This window comes from Neophocaena asiaeorientalis, unplaced genomic scaffold, assembly GCF_003031525.2.
Source record: "Neophocaena asiaeorientalis asiaeorientalis breed wild unplaced genomic scaffold, Neophocaena_asiaeorientalis_V1.1 scaffold550, whole genome shotgun sequence".
Classification (NCBI taxonomy): domain Eukaryota; kingdom Metazoa; phylum Chordata; class Mammalia; order Artiodactyla; family Phocoenidae; genus Neophocaena; species Neophocaena asiaeorientalis.
The window spans coordinates 2,395,469-2,414,115 of record NW_020173396.1 but is presented as its reverse complement, the minus strand read 5'-3'; the positions used below and the strand labels follow the sequence as shown (position 1 = coordinate 2,414,115).

General features: G+C 37.7%; 2 protein-coding genes across 2 annotated transcripts in view; one reads left to right on the top strand and one right to left on the bottom strand.

Moving 5' to 3' along the window:
- Positions 1-14,416, top strand: part of SPATA9 (spermatogenesis associated 9) — a 29,818-nt gene extending 15,402 nt beyond the window's left edge. Inside the window, exons 4-5 of the mRNA XM_024746973.1 lie at positions 8,782-8,877; positions 13,938-14,416. Of these exons, the coding sequence (XP_024602741.1) occupies positions 8,782-8,877; positions 13,938-14,165 (324 nt within the window). The 3' untranslated portion in view covers positions 14,166-14,416. The remainder of the gene's footprint in view (positions 1-8,781; positions 8,878-13,937) is intronic.
- A 1,256-nt stretch (positions 14,417-15,672) lies between these two features.
- Positions 15,673-18,647, bottom strand: part of RFESD (Rieske Fe-S domain containing) — a 10,397-nt gene continuing 7,422 nt past the window's right edge. Inside the window, exon 4 of the mRNA XM_024746974.1 lies at positions 15,673-16,760. Within this exon, the coding sequence (XP_024602742.1) occupies positions 16,497-16,760 (264 nt within the window). The 3' untranslated portion in view covers positions 15,673-16,496. The remainder of the gene's footprint in view (positions 16,761-18,647) is intronic.

Here is an 18,647-nt window from a genome sequence, read left to right as displayed (position 1 = left end):
GGGGGGGGGGGGGGGGGAGGGGGAGAGAGAGAGAGAGAGAAGAGAGGAGAGAGAGAGAGAGAGAGAGAGAGGAGAGAGAGAGAAAAACAAATGTTTCTGGAGGGTAAGGAGAAGGTTTTATCTTTAGTGCCCTGTGACATATCTTGGGAAGTACATCTCTAGATCTCTCCAAAGGAATATACTTTCTCTAGCTTACAAAGCTGTTTGCTATTCATCCATATCAGAAGGCCCAATCTGCACAGCTGGGGGTCCCCAACCCAGTTGGGAACCGGGCTGCACAGCAGGAGGTGAGTGGCGGGTGAGCAAGCGAAGTCTCATCTGTATTTACAGCCGCTCCCCATCGCTCGCATTACCACCTGAGCTCTGCCTCCTGTCAGATCAGTGGCGGCATTAGATTCTCATAGGAGCGTGAACCCTACTGTGGACTGCGTATACGAGGGATTTAAGTTGCGTGCTCCTTATGAGAATCTAATGCCTGATGGTCTGAGATGGAGCTGAGGAGGTGTTGCCAGTGCTGGCAGTGGCTGCAAATAACAGATTATCATTAGCAGAGAGGTTTGACTGCACAGAGACCATAATAAATCAGTTGCTTGTTGACTCATTTCAAAACCCTATCAATGGGGCTTCCCTGGTGGCGCAGTGGTTAAGAATCTGCCTGCCAATGCAGGGGCACAGGTTTGAGCCCTGGTCCAGGAAGATGCCACATGCCGCGGAGCAACTAAGTCCGCGAGCCACAACTACAGAAGACTGTGCACCTAGAGCCTGTGCTCCACAACAAGAAAAGCCACCACAGTCAGAAGCCTGCACACTGCAATGAAGAGTAGCCCCTGCTCACCACAACTAGAGAAAGCCCGAGTGCAGCAGTGAAGACCCAACGCAGCAAAAAATAAAATAAATAAATTAAACAAACCAAAAACCCTATCAGTGAGTGGCAAGTGAAAACAAGCTCAGGGCTCCCACTGATTCTGCGTTATGGTGAGCTGTATAATTGTTTCATTGTATATTACAGTGTAGTAATGATAGAAATAAAGTGCACAATAGATGTAATGCACTTGAACCATCCGGAAACCGTTTCCCATCGGCACCCACCCCTGGTCCATGGAAAAATTGTCTTCCACGAAACCGGTCCCTGGTGCCAAAAAGGTTGGGGACTGCTGCTGTACAGGAATGGGAGATATCTATGGAGAATTGTCTCACAATACTCATGAAAGTTCAGTGGCAGGAAGATAATCTCCCTTTCCAGTGGAATCCGTTTCCTTCTATCCAATAATGAGAACTAAAAAAAACAATGTGCTTGCCTTTTGCCTTGCCTGACAGTGAGTTTCCATAGGTGAAGTTAGAGCTTATTTGTGATAACTTATTCCAGGAAATGAGATGAAGGAACCAGGTTGAGGGACTAAGTGATTTGTCCAGGGTCCATATACTGTCTCTTTTGACATCAATACAGAATCAACACCTATGAAATATCTTCTCCTTTGCTCTTGTTCTAATTGTCTTAGGAGCTAGCTTTAATTTTTTAGATTATCAATAAAATATTTCAAAATATATAAAAAATAGTTTATCAGAAGTCCCACCCAAATTTAAACTGGTAGTAATATTTTGCCATATTGCCTTTAGATATCTGTTTTATAAAAAGAAATATAATTAACCATGCTCCGATCCCTTCCTTTTTTTTTCTACCAAAGGTAATCATTATCCTGAAGTTGATGTAAGCATTTTCATGCATGTTTTATATTTTAACTGCATTTGTATACATCTATCATCCTGTGCATATTTAAAATTTATATAAATGATATGATACTGTACTTACTCTTCTGAAACTTCCTTTTTCACTCAACATTTTTGATATATATAGCTATGGTTCTGTGGTTTATTACTTTAACTTCTTTGTGGTATTCCATTATAAGAAAAAGTAATCCACAGTTTATCTGTTACTGAACAGATGGACAATTTAGTTTCCAAAATTTTTGTATTACAAACAGTGCTTCACTGAACACTCTTGTAAATGACTCCTCGTCCATATGTATGAGACATTTCTCCAGGTATATATCTACAAGGGGGATTGCTGGGTCATGAGGGATACACATCTTCAGTTTTTTGGGGTTTTTTTTGCGGTACGCGGGCCTCTCACTGTGTGGCCTCTCTCGTTGCAGAGCACAGGCTCCAGACGCGCAGGCTCAGTGGCCATGGCTCACGGGCCTAGCCACTCCGCGGCATGTGGGATCTTCCCGGTCTGGGGCACGAATCTGTGTCCTCTGCATCGGCAGGCGGACTCTCAACCACTGCGCCATCAGGGAAGCCCCACATCTTCAGTTTTATTAGCTGTTGTCAAAATGCTTTTTGGAATGGGTACATATTCTTGGGAGCCTTTGCGATTTTTGAATTTGAGGATAATTTCAATTCTGGAAAACTCTTAGCCATTATCTCTTCAAGTATTGCCTCTTTCTCATTTTATCTAATCTCATCTGCTGGAATGCCTACTAAACATACTTTGGACCTTCTCATTTTATTCTTTATGTCCACTTACCTTCTTCATATTTTCCTTTTCTTTATCTCTTTTTGATACATCCTGAATAACTTCCTCTGATCTGTCTTCCAGTTAACCAGCTCTCTCCAGCTGTATCTAATATGCTCTTTTACTTATTAAATGTATTTTAAATTTCAAACATTATATTATCTCTAGAAATTCTATTTGGTGTTTTCCCCTAAATTTCCACTTCTTTCAAAGTGTCCTTTTATAGGTTTATTTCTTTTTAAAAATCTATTTTAAAAATACTTATTTATGGTCTTCTAAAATATTATTCTTTGAAATTTTGGGGGGATGCTAATCTTTCTGACTATTGTGATCTATATTGTGTCTCCTCATTATTTCTTTGTTTTTGTTTTGTTTTAAAGTTTTTCTCCAATAAGGATTTTTAAAAAATAGAAATCCCTTCTGGCCTTGGTAGTAGAACTGTTCCTCTAGAGAATTTTGCTTGTGCTCTGGAGATATCAGTCCCTGGTGGAGACCAGCTTCCTCACCTTCTTTTTGGACTGGTGGGTGCAGTTTTTCTATTCCCCCTTTCACTGAGATTGCAGCTCTGCAAAGGCCTGATCCTCACCTCATGTGCATCCAAGTCTCATCTCCAGGATCTTTATTAAAACTCAAGCCCCCAGCCATTATTTCAGGATCCAGTAGCAACCCCAGTGTTCCTGGGACATAATCTCACACACTTACTGCTTGGCTTTTAGTTCCCTCTTCTTTCCTGGCATAGGAGGACTTCTTCCTTCCTTCCTTCCTCTCCCCTCCCTCCCTCCCTCCCTTCTTTCTTTCCTTCCACTTTTTGTGAACTCTGTCTTGTATTAAATTTTTGGAGTTTGATTTTATATAGAATTTCTAGATTTTTTTATGTGAGAGGTTCCCCACTAGCTCAGTCTGCCACGTTACTGGAACTAGATGTCCTTCAGCTTTACTTCTTAATATCTTTTACAAGTTATAAGATGGTTAAATTTCTTCTTGGAAGTAAATGAGGTGTAATTCTACTTTTTCATTCACTTGGTAAACATTATTTTTATTGAAAACCTGACATGTAAAATCAAGAGTTTAGGTACTAGGGATTCATAGATGTCCCATGGACTCTAGGGATGATAGGCAAATAAGCAATGTCAGTAGAGTGTACTGAGTGCGTGATTAAAGTGTGCGAAGTGTACTATGGAAGCATCAACAAGGAGCGTATAATTCCTAAGTGTAATCAGTGTAGGCTTTCTAGAAGATGATACTGGATCTGAGGCTTGAAGGAAGGGAAATTAGCCCAGTGAAGAAGTAGGAGAATCATTCAAGGAAGCGAACAGTGTATATTAAGAAGCTGAGGCAAGAGAGAGCACGACTTATGTAGGAAATGTAGGTAGTTCCATATGGCTGAAGTGCGATAAGTGGGAACAGTCCCAAGTCAGAGCTTCTGGGGTCCTTGAGGGTTAGGAGTGAGGAAGAAGCTTTTCTTGGGTAATATGTATTAGCTAGGTGGAGATTCAGGATTGCCACTGAAAGGAACCTAAGTTGTAGCAAGGAAGAAAACAAAATAGCTCAAATGTGAAAGTCTCAGTGAGGAAAGATACAGAAGTATGAATAGTGAAGATAATGACCTGGAGAATTAAAAGATATGAGGTGTGGTGGAGGTCAGTGAATTGGTCCGTGAATGGAATGTATCCATGGTGCCAGAGTGTGCTGAGAGGTAAGTGGCACAGCACAGAGTTCAGCTTACCTGGAGTAGATTCCAGCATGAATTACTTCAAGAATTGTCAGGCTGGGGCTTCCCTGATGGCGCAGTGGTTGAGAATCCACCTGCCAATGCAGGGGACACCGGTTCAATCCCTGGTCCGGGAAGATCCCACATGCCGCAGAGCAACTACGCCCGTGTGCCACAACTACTGAGCCTGCGTGCCACAATTCCTGAAGCCTGCGCGCCTAGAGTCCGTGCTCTTCAACGAGAGAAGCTACCGCGATGAGAAGCCTGCGCACTGCAAAGAAGAGTAGCCCCCACTCACCGCAACTAGAGAAAGCCTGCGCACAGCAACAAAGACCCAGCGCAGCCAAAAATAAATAAGTAAAATTTAAAAATTAAAAAAAAAAAAGAATTGTCAGGCTTCCTGTGTCAAGATGGAACTTTGTGGCGTGTAGAAATACAAGGAGCGAAATATGGAATTACTATGCCAGGGGATATGCTTTGTGGCTGCATGGAGGGCATCACTTTAGAAAGGTAAGCGGCCTAGTTAACCTATCAGAAGCAAAGTTTTAAAGATCCTCTTCATGTGCTCTGTCTCATCACTGATCTGAGGATGATGAATGATGGAAAGATGCATTTCTACCTTAAATGGTTCTACCAGAACTCTGCTGGCTATCATGTAGCTTGGAATGCCAGTCAGGCAGATTACTTCCCTCAAGAACTCTAAATAGAGAAGCATTGTCATTACTGCCTGTAACTAGGTAGTGTTTCAGCTTTTTGGTGTGGTCTGAGATGTAGCATATAGTGATGGTCTCGTCAAGACAATTAGAGTATAGACGCTGTCACAGGAGCTCTCTTGACAATCTGTCCGGGCCTTTTGGTTGCGTGCTCAGCTGTAGAGCATGTACTGTGCATCTTAGCATATTTAATGATATTGTGCCAAATATGAACTACCCGAAGACCCAACCAATATAAGTGACCTGAAGAGATTCCAGTGGCTTGTGACATGAGCACAGAGAGTTGGGGTCAGGGCTGTCCAACTGGCCATCTTGTTAAAAGAGGCTTTCTTTGCACCTGGCTATATGGGTGCTGAGTCAGCTTGCTCCTCAAACCTTTCCCCATTCTGCTGGGCTGAGATTATAGTAGTATAGCTGCCTCTTCTACAAGGGGCCTTAGAAACGGAAAACTGAGAAGTTCCTGGTGATTTTTAAGATCCCCAGCAGCAGTACTTACAGAATGCTGCATCTGCTTAGCCTTGTAAGCTGCCTGGCTGAGCGAAGCTTGCAGCCTAGGCTTCAGTGACCTAGATAATTGCTTTGAATGCTGACTTCAGCCAAGACACGTCAGCTCCCAGACATAGTCGTTGACTTTGGCAGCCCAACGCAGGGCCACAGGACCAGGAGCTCTTTCTGTGATAGAATCTTCCTTATAGTGGTATTAGAGATGTCTATTTCTACTTTGTACAGACTCTGTGGAGTGGCATAGGCAAGAGATGGGCAAAGTAAAGAAAACTCTTAGCCTCAAAAGTGTGTGTGCCATAAGTGGATCCCAGTGAACTTGTGCTCCCTTTTTCAGGATGAAAGTCAGAGGCTTATCTAAGTAAAGTTTCTTCCTCACCCCCCCACCCTCCAAGGTAGACTCCAGTTTGGGGTTTAAACTGGAAACCTCACAAATATCAGGAACTTCTGTAGCTCCTTGATGGGCTTGCCATGAGGCTATCTTGGGTGGTATAATTCAAAACCTGGGAAAAAAGGACAATTCCTAGAAAGTAGAAGTCTTGGAATCTTGAAGACATACTTTTGCAGGTTGGCCAAGAGGTTGGGACATTTGAGCTTTTATAGGACCACCTGATTAAGAGCTCATTCAACAGCAGTGCTCCACAGGATGTTAATACTGGGATAAATAAAGTCAGATAGCTTTCTTTTCTGTGGACTGCTAGCAGTATTTCCTGTCTTCACAAGTATAGTGGGTTGCTAAGCAAAGACATGATCATGTAGCTTTCCCAAACCTATAGGAAACACTATTTTCTGAACCTATAAAAGCAGTCAGTGCTTCTTCCAACACTTATTTGTGAATCACTGTTAGAGTTTTTTCCCCCCATTACTCCCTTGATATCTCTCATCAAGATGGTTTTGGACAACATAAATTAAGTTGGACCTGGTAATTCTCCAGCCTGCAGGTTATCTGTAAGTGGGTCTGTATTTTCTAAACAGCGTATAGTTTGCTTTTTTGTGACTTATCTCATTATTAGTGAAAATAAAACGAATATAAGTATTTCTTTTATGAGATAAGGCAGTCAGAATTATGTGGGAGAAGTGGAACATGAAATAATGTGGGAGAAATTTAGTTAAAGATTGAAATATCCATGTATCTTATATTTTACTATTTCCAAATTCAAAAAAGAAATATATGGGTATAATATTGATATCAAGATACTTTTAACTTAAAATGCAAATAAAATTCATGTAATTATGAGGTTAAGATAAAAATTTTTGAAATAGGCCAAGACAATCTAGACAAAGCCTTCCATTTTCCAAATTTCTCCTGATTATCTCAGTTTTTACCATACACTGTTCCTGCTCATAGCAAACCAAAATGAAACAGTGTGGTTTATAATATGAAAAACATGTATTGCAAGTGAGTCATAAAATGGAAAAATGGCTACTTAGCCAGTAGCCACATAAATTTTGGAGGAAATATATTTTCTACAGGGCTGATTTATTACAGGAATAACAAGTATTTATTAAAAGCATTAAAATGGTGAAAAAGTGACCCTTAGGCAACATACAGGTTCATTGCTGAGAAGCATAACATATATAAGATACATATTTATTTTGAAACTCATCAATTTTAATTACTTTTAGGTGAAGGACAAAAACCTGAAAAAGAAAGATGCAGTGAAACAGAAACAGAGTAATTTTCCCTGCATGCAGACACCACTTTTATTTTTTATTGTTTATGGCCTACCAATTATTGACTATGGACCTTCCACTTAAACATTCATATATTCACAAACTCATGAATCTTTTACTCTACTAGGAGGCATTCTATTGGAGTATATCTGATTTCCTTCCTGACCTCTGCTCCCTATTTATATGTTTGTCTCCTTATAGCCCAATAGTGGGATTCAATGTCAGGCTATCATTTTGATTCTTTCAGCAAGAGGGAAAGAGCAGCAGCTGCTTCATTTCATGGAAACTCTTTCCAGAAGCCAGGAACTTCTGGGAAATTTTCCAGACTGACTTATGGAAAGAGTGGGCTAAAACTGCCCCCACCTATATACCTATGTGTAGGAGTTGGTATGGCCTGAAACGTAGGGAATAAAAAGGGAAACTCCCCTTCCCCCTCCCTCCTTACCCCACCATCTCTTAGCTACTAGGCTAGATAGTATTCTTGGCTTCGGCATCCCATAAATCACTTGAGAGAAGAAGAAAATGGTGATGGGCAGTTTTGTTCTTCATCAGTAGTGACAGCAGTAAGCAAAAACTGAGTATAGTACAACAACAAGCACTTCGAACAGGACCTGGTACACAGTGCCATATAAATGTCTGTTCAATAAAATATTATCACATGTTCTTCAGAAGCACCTTTTAAAAGGCTGCAATATACCATTGGGTGAATATAGCATAATTTACCGAGCCATTCTGCTATCATTGTTTCAGTTTTTCAGTGTTATAAATAACTTTTTAATGAACACATACATACTCTTCTTTCTAATTTGTGTGCATTTTTACTATGCATTTACATGATTTTAGGATACAGCTTGTACCTTTGGGGAGTTATTGAAGCCTCTGAGTGGCTTGGCTCTTACTGCAGAGGAGCATGGCTAACTGCCACTTCACTGCTGAATGGGAAGGGAGTGTTTTTCCTAATGTCATCATTTCATGTCCTTATAGCTCAAGGCAACAGAGGTAGCCTATAAGAGTATAGGTCCCTTAATCTGAATATATTATACTAGTCCCTTAAACTGAATATATTATACTGTTATGTTGAGGCAGGGACACCTTCTAGAAGGTAGAAACATCTGAGAGACAAATTCTCTATTGGTGTAAACGTCTACATTTCAAAAAGCATATGCTGAATATGAACACAGAGTATTTCTTGAAACTTAATGATCATCTAAGTTTAATGCCTGGCCTTCAGCATTCTCATGATTAACATTTCCAAGCAGGTCATTAATCTCCAGGAAACGCTCGGTATTTTGATTGCTGTTTGCTTAATTGAAGAGGTGAAGAATTTAGTAAAGGATGACTACATTAATTTGGACAAAGACTGTTTTTCTAACAGGCACAGCGGCACCCCCTAGTGAGCACACTTGGTAAATGTAAGAAAGTTAAAGTAATGCAGATTTTGGAAATGCAAGGTTTTTTATAGATTTGTCATAGATTTAAATTAGCAAAAGAAAGTATCTTTTTGTAAAGGAGAAAAACAATATATTTTCAGGATGTGAGATAACTCAGATCTAAAGTAGATGACTTTATAAATATTTGAATTCTCATTTTACAATAACATTGTAAAATTTAACATTGTAACGTTGAAAATTTTTTGTTTTAATAAGAAAACTCTTTCGTTTTTTCAGGTCAGAAATGGATCTTTGTTTGAAATCATTTCTTTCTCAGCAAAGACTGCTTTAACTAGCATAATGTATGCTTCATACACAGCACTCATTTATTTGGTAAGTTAATAAAATTATTAGAATCTAGAAATAACTATACTTATTTTATGTAAAGATATACTGTATAAACTGTATAAACCAAGGTATTTAAATTCTCTTGTTACACAGAATAATTTTACATTAAAAAATTACATTTCTAAGGAGCCAAGTCAATCCACCAAAAACTAAGTTGCTTAGATAACTAAACTTATTTTATTTTTATAAAACGTATTACTATTTGCTCAAAACATTTTGGTTTTGCTTTCATTTAGCTACAGTTGTTTTGTTCCAGCCATTGTGCCATGGTTGGTTAAAGTTCACTATTCTGTCTTTTGAATTCCAAAAGTGTTCATTAAAAAGCATGACAAAAATATAAAGAATATTATAAATTATAAGGGTTATTTTCTTTTAATCCACTGCCATTTATACTTATCTTTAATTTTTTAAAAATGTACAACATACAAAGAGAAAAGTGCACACCTTGGTGAATTATCAGAAAATTTATTAATCTATGTATCACACAGGTCAAGAAACAAAACATTATACCATCATGTTAGAAGACTCTTTCTTGCACCCCTCACAATCACTAACCTCTTTTTTTTTTAATTAATTAATTTTATTTATTTATTTTTGGTTGTGTTGGGTCTTTGTTGCTGCATGCAGGCTTTCTCTAGTTGCAGTGAGCAGGGGCTACTCTTCGTTGTGGTGTGCAGGCTTCTCATTGTGGTGGCTTCTCGTTGTGGTGCACAGGCTCTAGGCACGCGGGCTTCAGTAGTTGCAGCACACAGGCTCAGTAGTTGTGGCTCACGGGCTCTAGAGCGCAGGCTCAGTAGTTGTGGCGCACGGGCTTAGTTGCTCCATGGCATGTGGGATCTTCCTGGACCAGGGCTCAAACCCATGTCCCCTGCATTGGCAGGCGGATTTTCAACCAATGCACCACCAGGGAAGCCCCACTAACCTCTTCTGTAAAGGCAACCACTATTTTGACTTCTAATACCATAGTCAGTTTTGAGTTGTATATAAATGAAATCATATACTATATTTTCTTTTGTATTTGTCGCTTTGCTTAACATTATCATTGTGAGATTTGTTGCCTGTAACAGTAGTTGATTGCCAGCCGTTGCTGTGTAGTATTCCATTGATTGAATATATAGCTATTTATCCATTCTATTTTTGAATATTTATTTACAACTTTGTCTATTGTGAATAATGTTGCTATGAATATTCTTGTACATATGTTTTGGTGAAATTGCTGGACTGTAGAATTTGCATATGTTCATCTCTAGCAGATATTGCCAAAGTTTTCCAGAATAGTTTTAACAATTCATCCTGGCAGATTATTAATCCTAGTTGCTCTGTATCATCACTGACACTTGGTATTGTCAATCTTTTCCAGTATAGCCGTTCTTGTGGGTATGTAGTACTATCACATTGTGGTTTTAATCTGCATTTTCTTGATTGTTAATGAGATTGAATACTTTTATACAGTAATTGGACATTTGGATATCCTCTTTTGTTAATTTCTGTTAGTCTCTTCTCATTTTCCTACTTGGAGTTGTCCATCATTTTATTATCAAATTGTACTTTTAACTATATTACTAGAACAAGCCCTTTTTTGGCTGAATATGGGCAGATTTATTTTGTGACTAGCCTTTCACTTTCAGCAATGTCTTTTAAAACAGAAGTTCTTAATTTTAATGTAGTCCAATTTATTAATCTTTATATTAAGTGCTTTTTATGTCTTAATTAGGGAATCTTGACATACATCCGAGGTCCTGAAACTACTCCCTCTGATATATCCTGGGAGCTTTGTTATTTTGCCTTTCACTTTTAGATTACATCTGGAATTGGTATGAGGTAAGGGTAAAATTTTTCCTCCATTGGTTTCCAGTTAATCCAACTCAATTTATTGGGGAAAAAAAACCCTTTTCCTATTGCCCCAGAACACCTCTTTTTTAATAAATCAAATGTCCTTAAATATGTAGGTCTGTTTATATTCTCTCTGTTCTAGTCAGTTGATCTGTTTGTCTTCCTGCACCAATTCAACACTGTATTATTTACAATAAGGCTTTACAATAAGGCTTGATAACTGGTAGAATTTCTTTTTCCAGTCTATGAACATGGTGTATTCCTCTATTTATTTAGATCTTCTTTAATTTCTCTTAATAATTTTATGGCTTTTTTTGTTAGAGGTCTTTTACATATTTGTTAATATTTTTGATCATATTGAAACACACAATAATAAAGATTAAAATTTCCCCATAATCCATAGATTCAGTGCAGTCCCAATTAAAATCTGAGCAGGTGTATATGTGTACATTGACTAGTTTATTCTAAAATTTATAGGGAAATGCAAATGGTAAAGAATAGCCAAGACATCCTTGAAAAAAAAACAAAGTAAAAGAACTTTTAAAACATATTTACAGTTTCAAAAACTCTGAATTTATCGAATAAAAAATGTTGCAAGTCTTTTGAATTTTTGAGAAATGCTCAGTATCTTAAATGTGAATCTCATACAGAATTGATGCAAAAACATTGCAGAAAATGGGTGGGATGAAACAGCTATGGTGAAACTAAAACAAACTAGATTAAAAACCAAAATTTCTCTAATTTTTCAAAGGCTTTTGAGATCATCCTACATGATTTGTCATGCTATAAACTTTCTAAGTAGGTAATAGAAACCATTTTTTGGTGACCTCTGATAATTGGTCATATATGCATCCAAGACGTAGGAAAGGTCAGGGCTAGAATTACGGTTTTGAAGGCAAATAACATATATGTTGGAAGTTAGTGTCCCGTGAGTGGAACCATGCCAAGTGAAAAGAGTAGAAAGTTGACAGAAATGTGAAGAACAGCTTACATTTAAGGTGAGCTAAGAAGAAATCCATGAAGGAGACAAAGGACCAATAATTAGAAAAGTAGGAAGTGAATCAGGAGAAACACTGGCAAGGAAGTAGAGACTTAGGAAGTTGTGAGTGGTTAAGTGTCACATACAAGCAGAAAAAGTCAAGTAAAGTGCAGATCTGAAAAGTGTCCATTAGATCTAGTAGTAAAGATGTTGGAATTAACCATCTTGAGAACTATTTCAGTGGTGTGATGGGATAAGGAAGACAGAAATAAGCAGGAAGAGTGAAGAGATGATAAAATGGAAATCATGAATGTCGGCCCTGGTGTGATGAAGAAAAGAGTGTGTGTAGCAGTCAAGAGGGACACAGAGCCAGAGCGATTTTTAATTTTTAAATTTTAGGATAGAAGATACTTCAGCATGTTACAGGTTGCAGGGGAGGAGCTAGTCAAGAATGAGAGGTTGAAGAAGCAGGGAATAATTGATAGACAAAATGGTAGAGTATAGGTTAAAAGCAAAGATAGAGAGATGCTGACCTTGGTCAAGACCCTTCATTTTCTGAGACTTGGACAGAATTGGTTAGAATGGGCACATATAAAATGTTGTAAGTGAGGGAAGAAGAAATGTATCAAATAGGATAGGGCTTCCCAACCTTTTTTCACAGCACGGCATACATAGAAAATGATCATATTTGTGATAAATGGCTAAAGCTGTTTGCATCTGGAAGTGATGGACCTCAAGGTTTATAGCTCTAGATTTGGGTATACTCAGATACAAGTAACAAAAAATACCTGAGAATACCTTAATCAATACAGACATTTAAATATCTCTCTTAATTAGAAGTCTGGAGTTAGGCAGTTCCCGGGTTTGTACAGTGGATCTACAATGTCATCATGAACCCAGGGCCCTTCCATCTTTCTCTTTGGCTATCCTGTTTGTTGTTTTGGGTCCTTAGGTTTGTTGCCTCATGCTCAGGCCTTATATGCATATCAGTGTCCAAAGCAAGAGGGAGGAGATAGTAGAGGCAAAAGACAGAGTCTTTTTTATACAAAAGGAGGAAGAACTCTTCCAAAAATCCTATCTTCCTCCACAGCAGACATTTTTTTTAGTTGGCCAGAACAGGGTCACATTGCCATACAGTAACACAGGGAAGTGAAGGAAAGCATCTGGTGTCCGCCCATTCTATAGTGGGAGACAGGCAAGAAAAGAGGAGGAAGGAGGTCAGGAAAAAAAAGGCTATCCAAGCCAAGGCCCTGAATCCTTTCTCTGTTACCCTCTTCAGAAAAACCTTCTAAGCATTTATAGCCTATTATGTCACCTGGGAGGCATCTCTTTGGTAAAATAAGCTAGTTTAGGTGTTTTCATATTTTATACATTTTATTATTCTTGTTGCTTGCCTTAAATACTTGGCATCATCATCTTCATCAGTAAACTTATAGGTTTAACAGATACAGCTCTTAGTGATTCTCAATTTTTGAAGTTATTTTTCTCTGTGTGCTTTATTTTGACACACTAAGTACTGAATGGCATTTTTTGAGGGAAAATGGATCACAAGTTTGCTTATAAATCACTGATCCATTAACTTTCTAAATTCTTACCAAAATGTTTATGCCCTTCCAATTGCATACAATTGGGATAAGCAAAGTCTAGGGGGGAAAAAGTAAAAACAAAAAACCTACTTTGAGATATTAACATGTTTGAGGACAAATTCCATCTCTCAGAAAATGTTTTAGAAAAGTTTCATTTAATTAAATCAGAGAATAAAGATGTAAAACATCTAATGAATTGGGGAAAATATAAAGCATGTCTTTATTAAAGCATACTATGTTTTAATTTTCTTTCTAGATTATGGTGTATTTATAATAAGGAATCAATCTCCTCATGTTTATCATGTGCCAGGGGTACCTGGAAGAAAGTGCTTAGATGTTTTAAAAAATATTTATTTATTTATTTGAGTGCGCCAGGTTTTAGTTGCAGCATGCAGGATCCTCATTGCAGCACGTGGGATCTTTAGTTGCAGCATGCGGGATCTACTTCCTTGACCAGGGATGGAACCTGGGCCCCCTGCATTGGGAGCACAGAGTCTTAACCTCTGGACCACCAGGGAAGTCCCAAAAGTGCTTCTTTCTTAGAATATACAGATTGATGACTTTATGTTAAATGTTTTATTGGATTTTTATCTGTAAGTTTAGTAGCTTAAAAAGAAACCTTACTTAAAAATTTTTATTATTATTAGACAGTCTGTGTTAATGCTGTGCTGGAGAAGGTAATGACAATTTTCCAAGAAGAAGAATCCATAAGGCAAAACAGAGGGGAGAGTGAAAATCTTAGAAAAGCCTTTTCTGAGCCTGTGCTTTCTGAGCCTCTGTTTTCTGAAGGTGAAATCAAAGCAAAACCTTACAGGTCATTACTGGAGAAGCTGGAGAATATTTCAGATCGCCCCAGACTTCCTGTAATAAGTTGAGGAATAAGATCCAGGTTTTACATTCTGTGTTTGACCCATCAACTGAAATGAATGAATGAGCAAATCTGAACTTAAATATCACTGAACAGAGCTTAAGAGTTATCTAATGACATTGCATCTGACAAAATTAGGAAACTAGTTTTCATATTCTAACTGCTCTGCTTTGAAAAAATAAAAATGGTCGGGGGGACTACTGCTAAAATGTCATTCTCAAGTATTTATAAGGTAGAGAAAATAAAATGAATCGATGTAGTATATATGACTATGGATATTTTTTAATGAACCAGAAAATTGGTGGGTTAGACTCTATGCTATGGTTTATAATATGGGCATGTTTATAATACATTTATGTTTTTATTAGAGACTCATTTAGAGTATCTCTCCAATTACTGATCTGGGAGGGGAAAAAACCCTCCCTGTTAAAATGCTACATATCCTTTTCAGAGATAATAAAAAGATATATATATTTTCTATCTACAGGCTGTATAGTTTCAGTCTGCCTATTATCAGTTATTTTAAAACTCATCTGTAAAGTTATGAAGAACTTGTAATTCATAGTTGTAAATTTATAAAACAAAATATTGTTTACAAATCTGATGAGGTCTGTATATGAGAGCAGGACATGACATGACATTTTTAATTTCCACATCCAGAGGAACAAATTAAGAACCAGAAGCCAAGTCCATATTACTCACTGTTGCCACTGGATCCTGAGAAAAAATGCTTGTGATTGGCCCTGCAAACCAGGGTCCTGGTTTTGCCTGCAGGAGGTACTTTGGTTTCCTCCATGCATTTTAAAATCTGGACACATGTTAAGTCACTGGAGGATTAGCACCTGATATAATAGGCTGGGATGTACCCATCCCAGAGATGGCACATTTCCTGTACCTGATGAGTAGCTGCTGCCAAAAATAGTATTTATAAAAAGCCCAGCCCTGGCTCATTAGTAGTCTAATGAATAGCGAGTGTTGGAATATGGGTAGCATGTAGCAATACATCAGAAAAAAAATGTAATAATATGTAGCAAAGGGCTCTGTAAGCACAGCCTTAATGATACATACTTTATTCACTTATTTTAATAATAACCAAGGGAAAGGATCCAGGTGGGCCCCTTAGAATACTAAGCCTTAATTCAGTCCTACGTCACTAAGAAGATTACTGTGGTTTGAAACTAAGTTCCAATTTTGACAAACAGCTTTTCTCACTCCAAATTGATAATCTGTGCATCCTAGTTCCTTCTGGTCCCACCTACTCTTACATTCTACTATGTGCTGCTGAGTTTTAGATGATCAGTACCCAGGGTTTTATAGTACAGTGTGGGCACGACGCAACCAGAACAGCGTTGGCCATAAATAACTGGCATAGAAAAAGCAAGGTGAACCAACTTAATTATCAACCCTGCCTATGAACTCAGAAGACTCTGAGAAACAACACCTTATATCTCTTCTCTCTATAACATTTACACGAAACACTTAGTTGTACATACATGCACAAAATTCTATAAAAATAAAATTTAAAAAACTTTATTTGAAAATTTCATATAGGCATTCAAAGTACTTTGGTTCGCTGAAACTTTCACATCTCTTATGGCTGGGGAGCAGCTGTATCTTCCTTACTTTGAAACTGTCTGCCTTGACTGGAGAGAAACGGAGCCAAAGTTTACTTGGTTTTGATGTCAGGCAAATTAAGTTTCTTGTTTTTAAATTCAGCATGTAAACTGATCCCATTTTGGGAGGTATTTTTTAAGTGTAAATGGTCTGCTATATATTTGGAAAAACTGAACAGTTAAGATTTAAGTATTTCAGTGTGTTTAAATTTTACCTAAAAAAAATTATAACGATCAGTAGGGGAGGTGGTGAATACATGCATCAATGAAACAAGAATGGAAGAATGCTGGTAATTGTTGAAGGTGGGTGGTGGAGGTTTATTATTCTGTTTACTTTGTATACATTAAAATTTTTCCATGATAAAGTCTGCTATATCAAGTAGGGATTTTCCCCTAAATTTTTCTTAGTAGATCTAATTTTTTTAACCTTTCTTCACTTTGGTTATTCTAAATTATTTTCATCCTTCTTAAAATGCATATTCTAAACCTATAACCTTCAGGTTCCAATCAATCCAGAGGATTGGCTAAAATGTATTCTATACATCCTGATGATGATCCTTACATCACACTAAGTACATGTGCTTTGAACCTTTCATTTATATGATTGTTAAAGATAATAAATGTGCCTATTTTGGAAAAAGTTAATCATCTTTGGTATTGAAGCAAGGTTATTCTAAAAATACTTTCAAAACATACACAACATTTTTCATTGCCATAAAACTTTATCAGGAAGAACTCTGAATTACTTTGAAGATTCCAGTGGCATAAAAGTCAGAGTCACACTTAAAAGGCTCATTAGAAAGAGTCACATAAATATTCCCATTGTCCACTGTCACTGTGTGAATCCTTTGCTTTATTCCTTTGGAGCACCACTTGGGTTTTGCTGATGGATCTTTAGGGTTTATAGACTGATACAGTCCTTCTCCTGTGGCCAAAGTAATTTTGTATTTATGCCAGGGGCAAACTATACATGGTCGTCCATCAAATTCCTGGGGAAAGAAATAATTGATTTTATAATATGACATTTCCAATGTTGACAATAAACCTCAGGCTCAGAACAGAATCTATTGCAGAAGAACCAGGTTAAAAAACAGGCTTCTCTTTTTCCCTGCCATTTACAAATTATTCAGCATAAGGCAGAATCTAATCTTAGCAGTCATCAAGTTCCTTTTGCAGCTGATAAGAAACCCAGTTTGTTAGAGCTCTATCAGAAGATAACTAGCTCAGGCAACTACACCATGTGACTGCAGTGTGTTGTTATCTGTTAGATATTAATGTCACTTTCTTGACAGAAATAGGGAAAGGGCTTCAAGTGCTTCCAAACGAATTTTCACTCTCTGGTGGAAGAATGGTAAGCTTCAGATATAATTTCAAGAGAGGTTACTAAAGGCATAAGTGCATATGTTAACTGAAGAGCAATTTATGATCCAAAGTAGTTAATTCCCAACTTTTAACTGTCTTAAAGCAGTGCTTCTAAAATTTTAAAAAGCATGGGAATCACCTGGATCTTGATTAAAGGCAGCTCTTGTGTAAGTTCCATAGTCCAAGAGCAGGGCACAATATTCTGCATTTTTAAGACAGTCCCAGGTGTCACCAGTGTTGATGGTCTATGGACCACACTTTGAGTAGCAAGGTCTTTCAGCTCTCATTATGGTCTGAAACTGAGGGAAATTCTTCCACGCTATCATCCAGATGCTTACATTTTATCTCTACACCAGAAGTGCAGAAATGCTGTTTTGTACCACCCTCCCCTGACAGAACCGTCAGCAAACAACAGTTTCATAATTCATAAGTTCATTCATAATTTAAATTCACATGTTTTAACATGAGGACAGGTGTGGAACTAGGTAGATACGAAGTGTAGAGAGAGTGGAACACTAAATTTAAGCATGTACTTTGTACCAGTCAGAGAGATAGAGATAGTGAGGGGAGAGGGAGAAGGGGAGAGAGAGAAGTTTCATGAAGTAGAAAACAGGAAATTAGGCAGCTGGTTTGAGAATGCAAGGAAGTAAGACATTGCCCCCATTCCTCAGTTAAGGCTTCACAGTGTTACTTCTTTCTTAAAATATATATTTTTATACCTTTATTAAATCATAAAAGTAATATATACACATTGGAAAAATTCAAACTATGTAGAAGTGTATAAAGTAAAAAGTGAATGTTATTTTTTATTTTTAAAAAATGGGATCTCATTAGACCTATTATTCTACAACTTGCCTTTTTCACTCAAAAATATATTGTTGACAACCCATGCCTCATTAATTTAATGGTTGTATACTATTCCATAGCATGGCTATTCATAATTTAAACTGTTTCCTATTGTTAAAACATTTAGATTTCCTTCAACTTTTCGCTACACTGAACCTCTCCTATATATGTGTGTGTGTGTGTGTGCGTGTGTGTGTGTGTATATACTTTAGTATATATACATATACTAAAGTATATGATATATACTTTAATATATATATAGTGTGTATATATATATATATATATACTTTAGTATATATATAGGTAAGTGTATATATACTTAAACATTTGTACAATAATATGCAGGGTAGATCTCTCGGAGTATATTTGCTAGGTCAGAAGACAGGCATATTTTTCATATTTACCTGTAAAATGGTTTTCTTTACATTGTAGTGTTGTGAATTCCTAGAATATTGGTAATTGTACTCAAAGCATTAAAATATAGTTCAAGGGCTTCCCTGGTGGTGCAGTGGTTGAGAGTCCGCCTGCCGATGCAGGGGACACGGGTTCGTGCCCCGGTCCAGGAGGATCCCACATCCACGGAGCAGCTGGGCCCGTGAGCCATGGCCGCTGAGCCTGCGCGTCCGGAGCCTGTGCTCCGCAACAGGAGAGGCCACAACAGTGAGAGG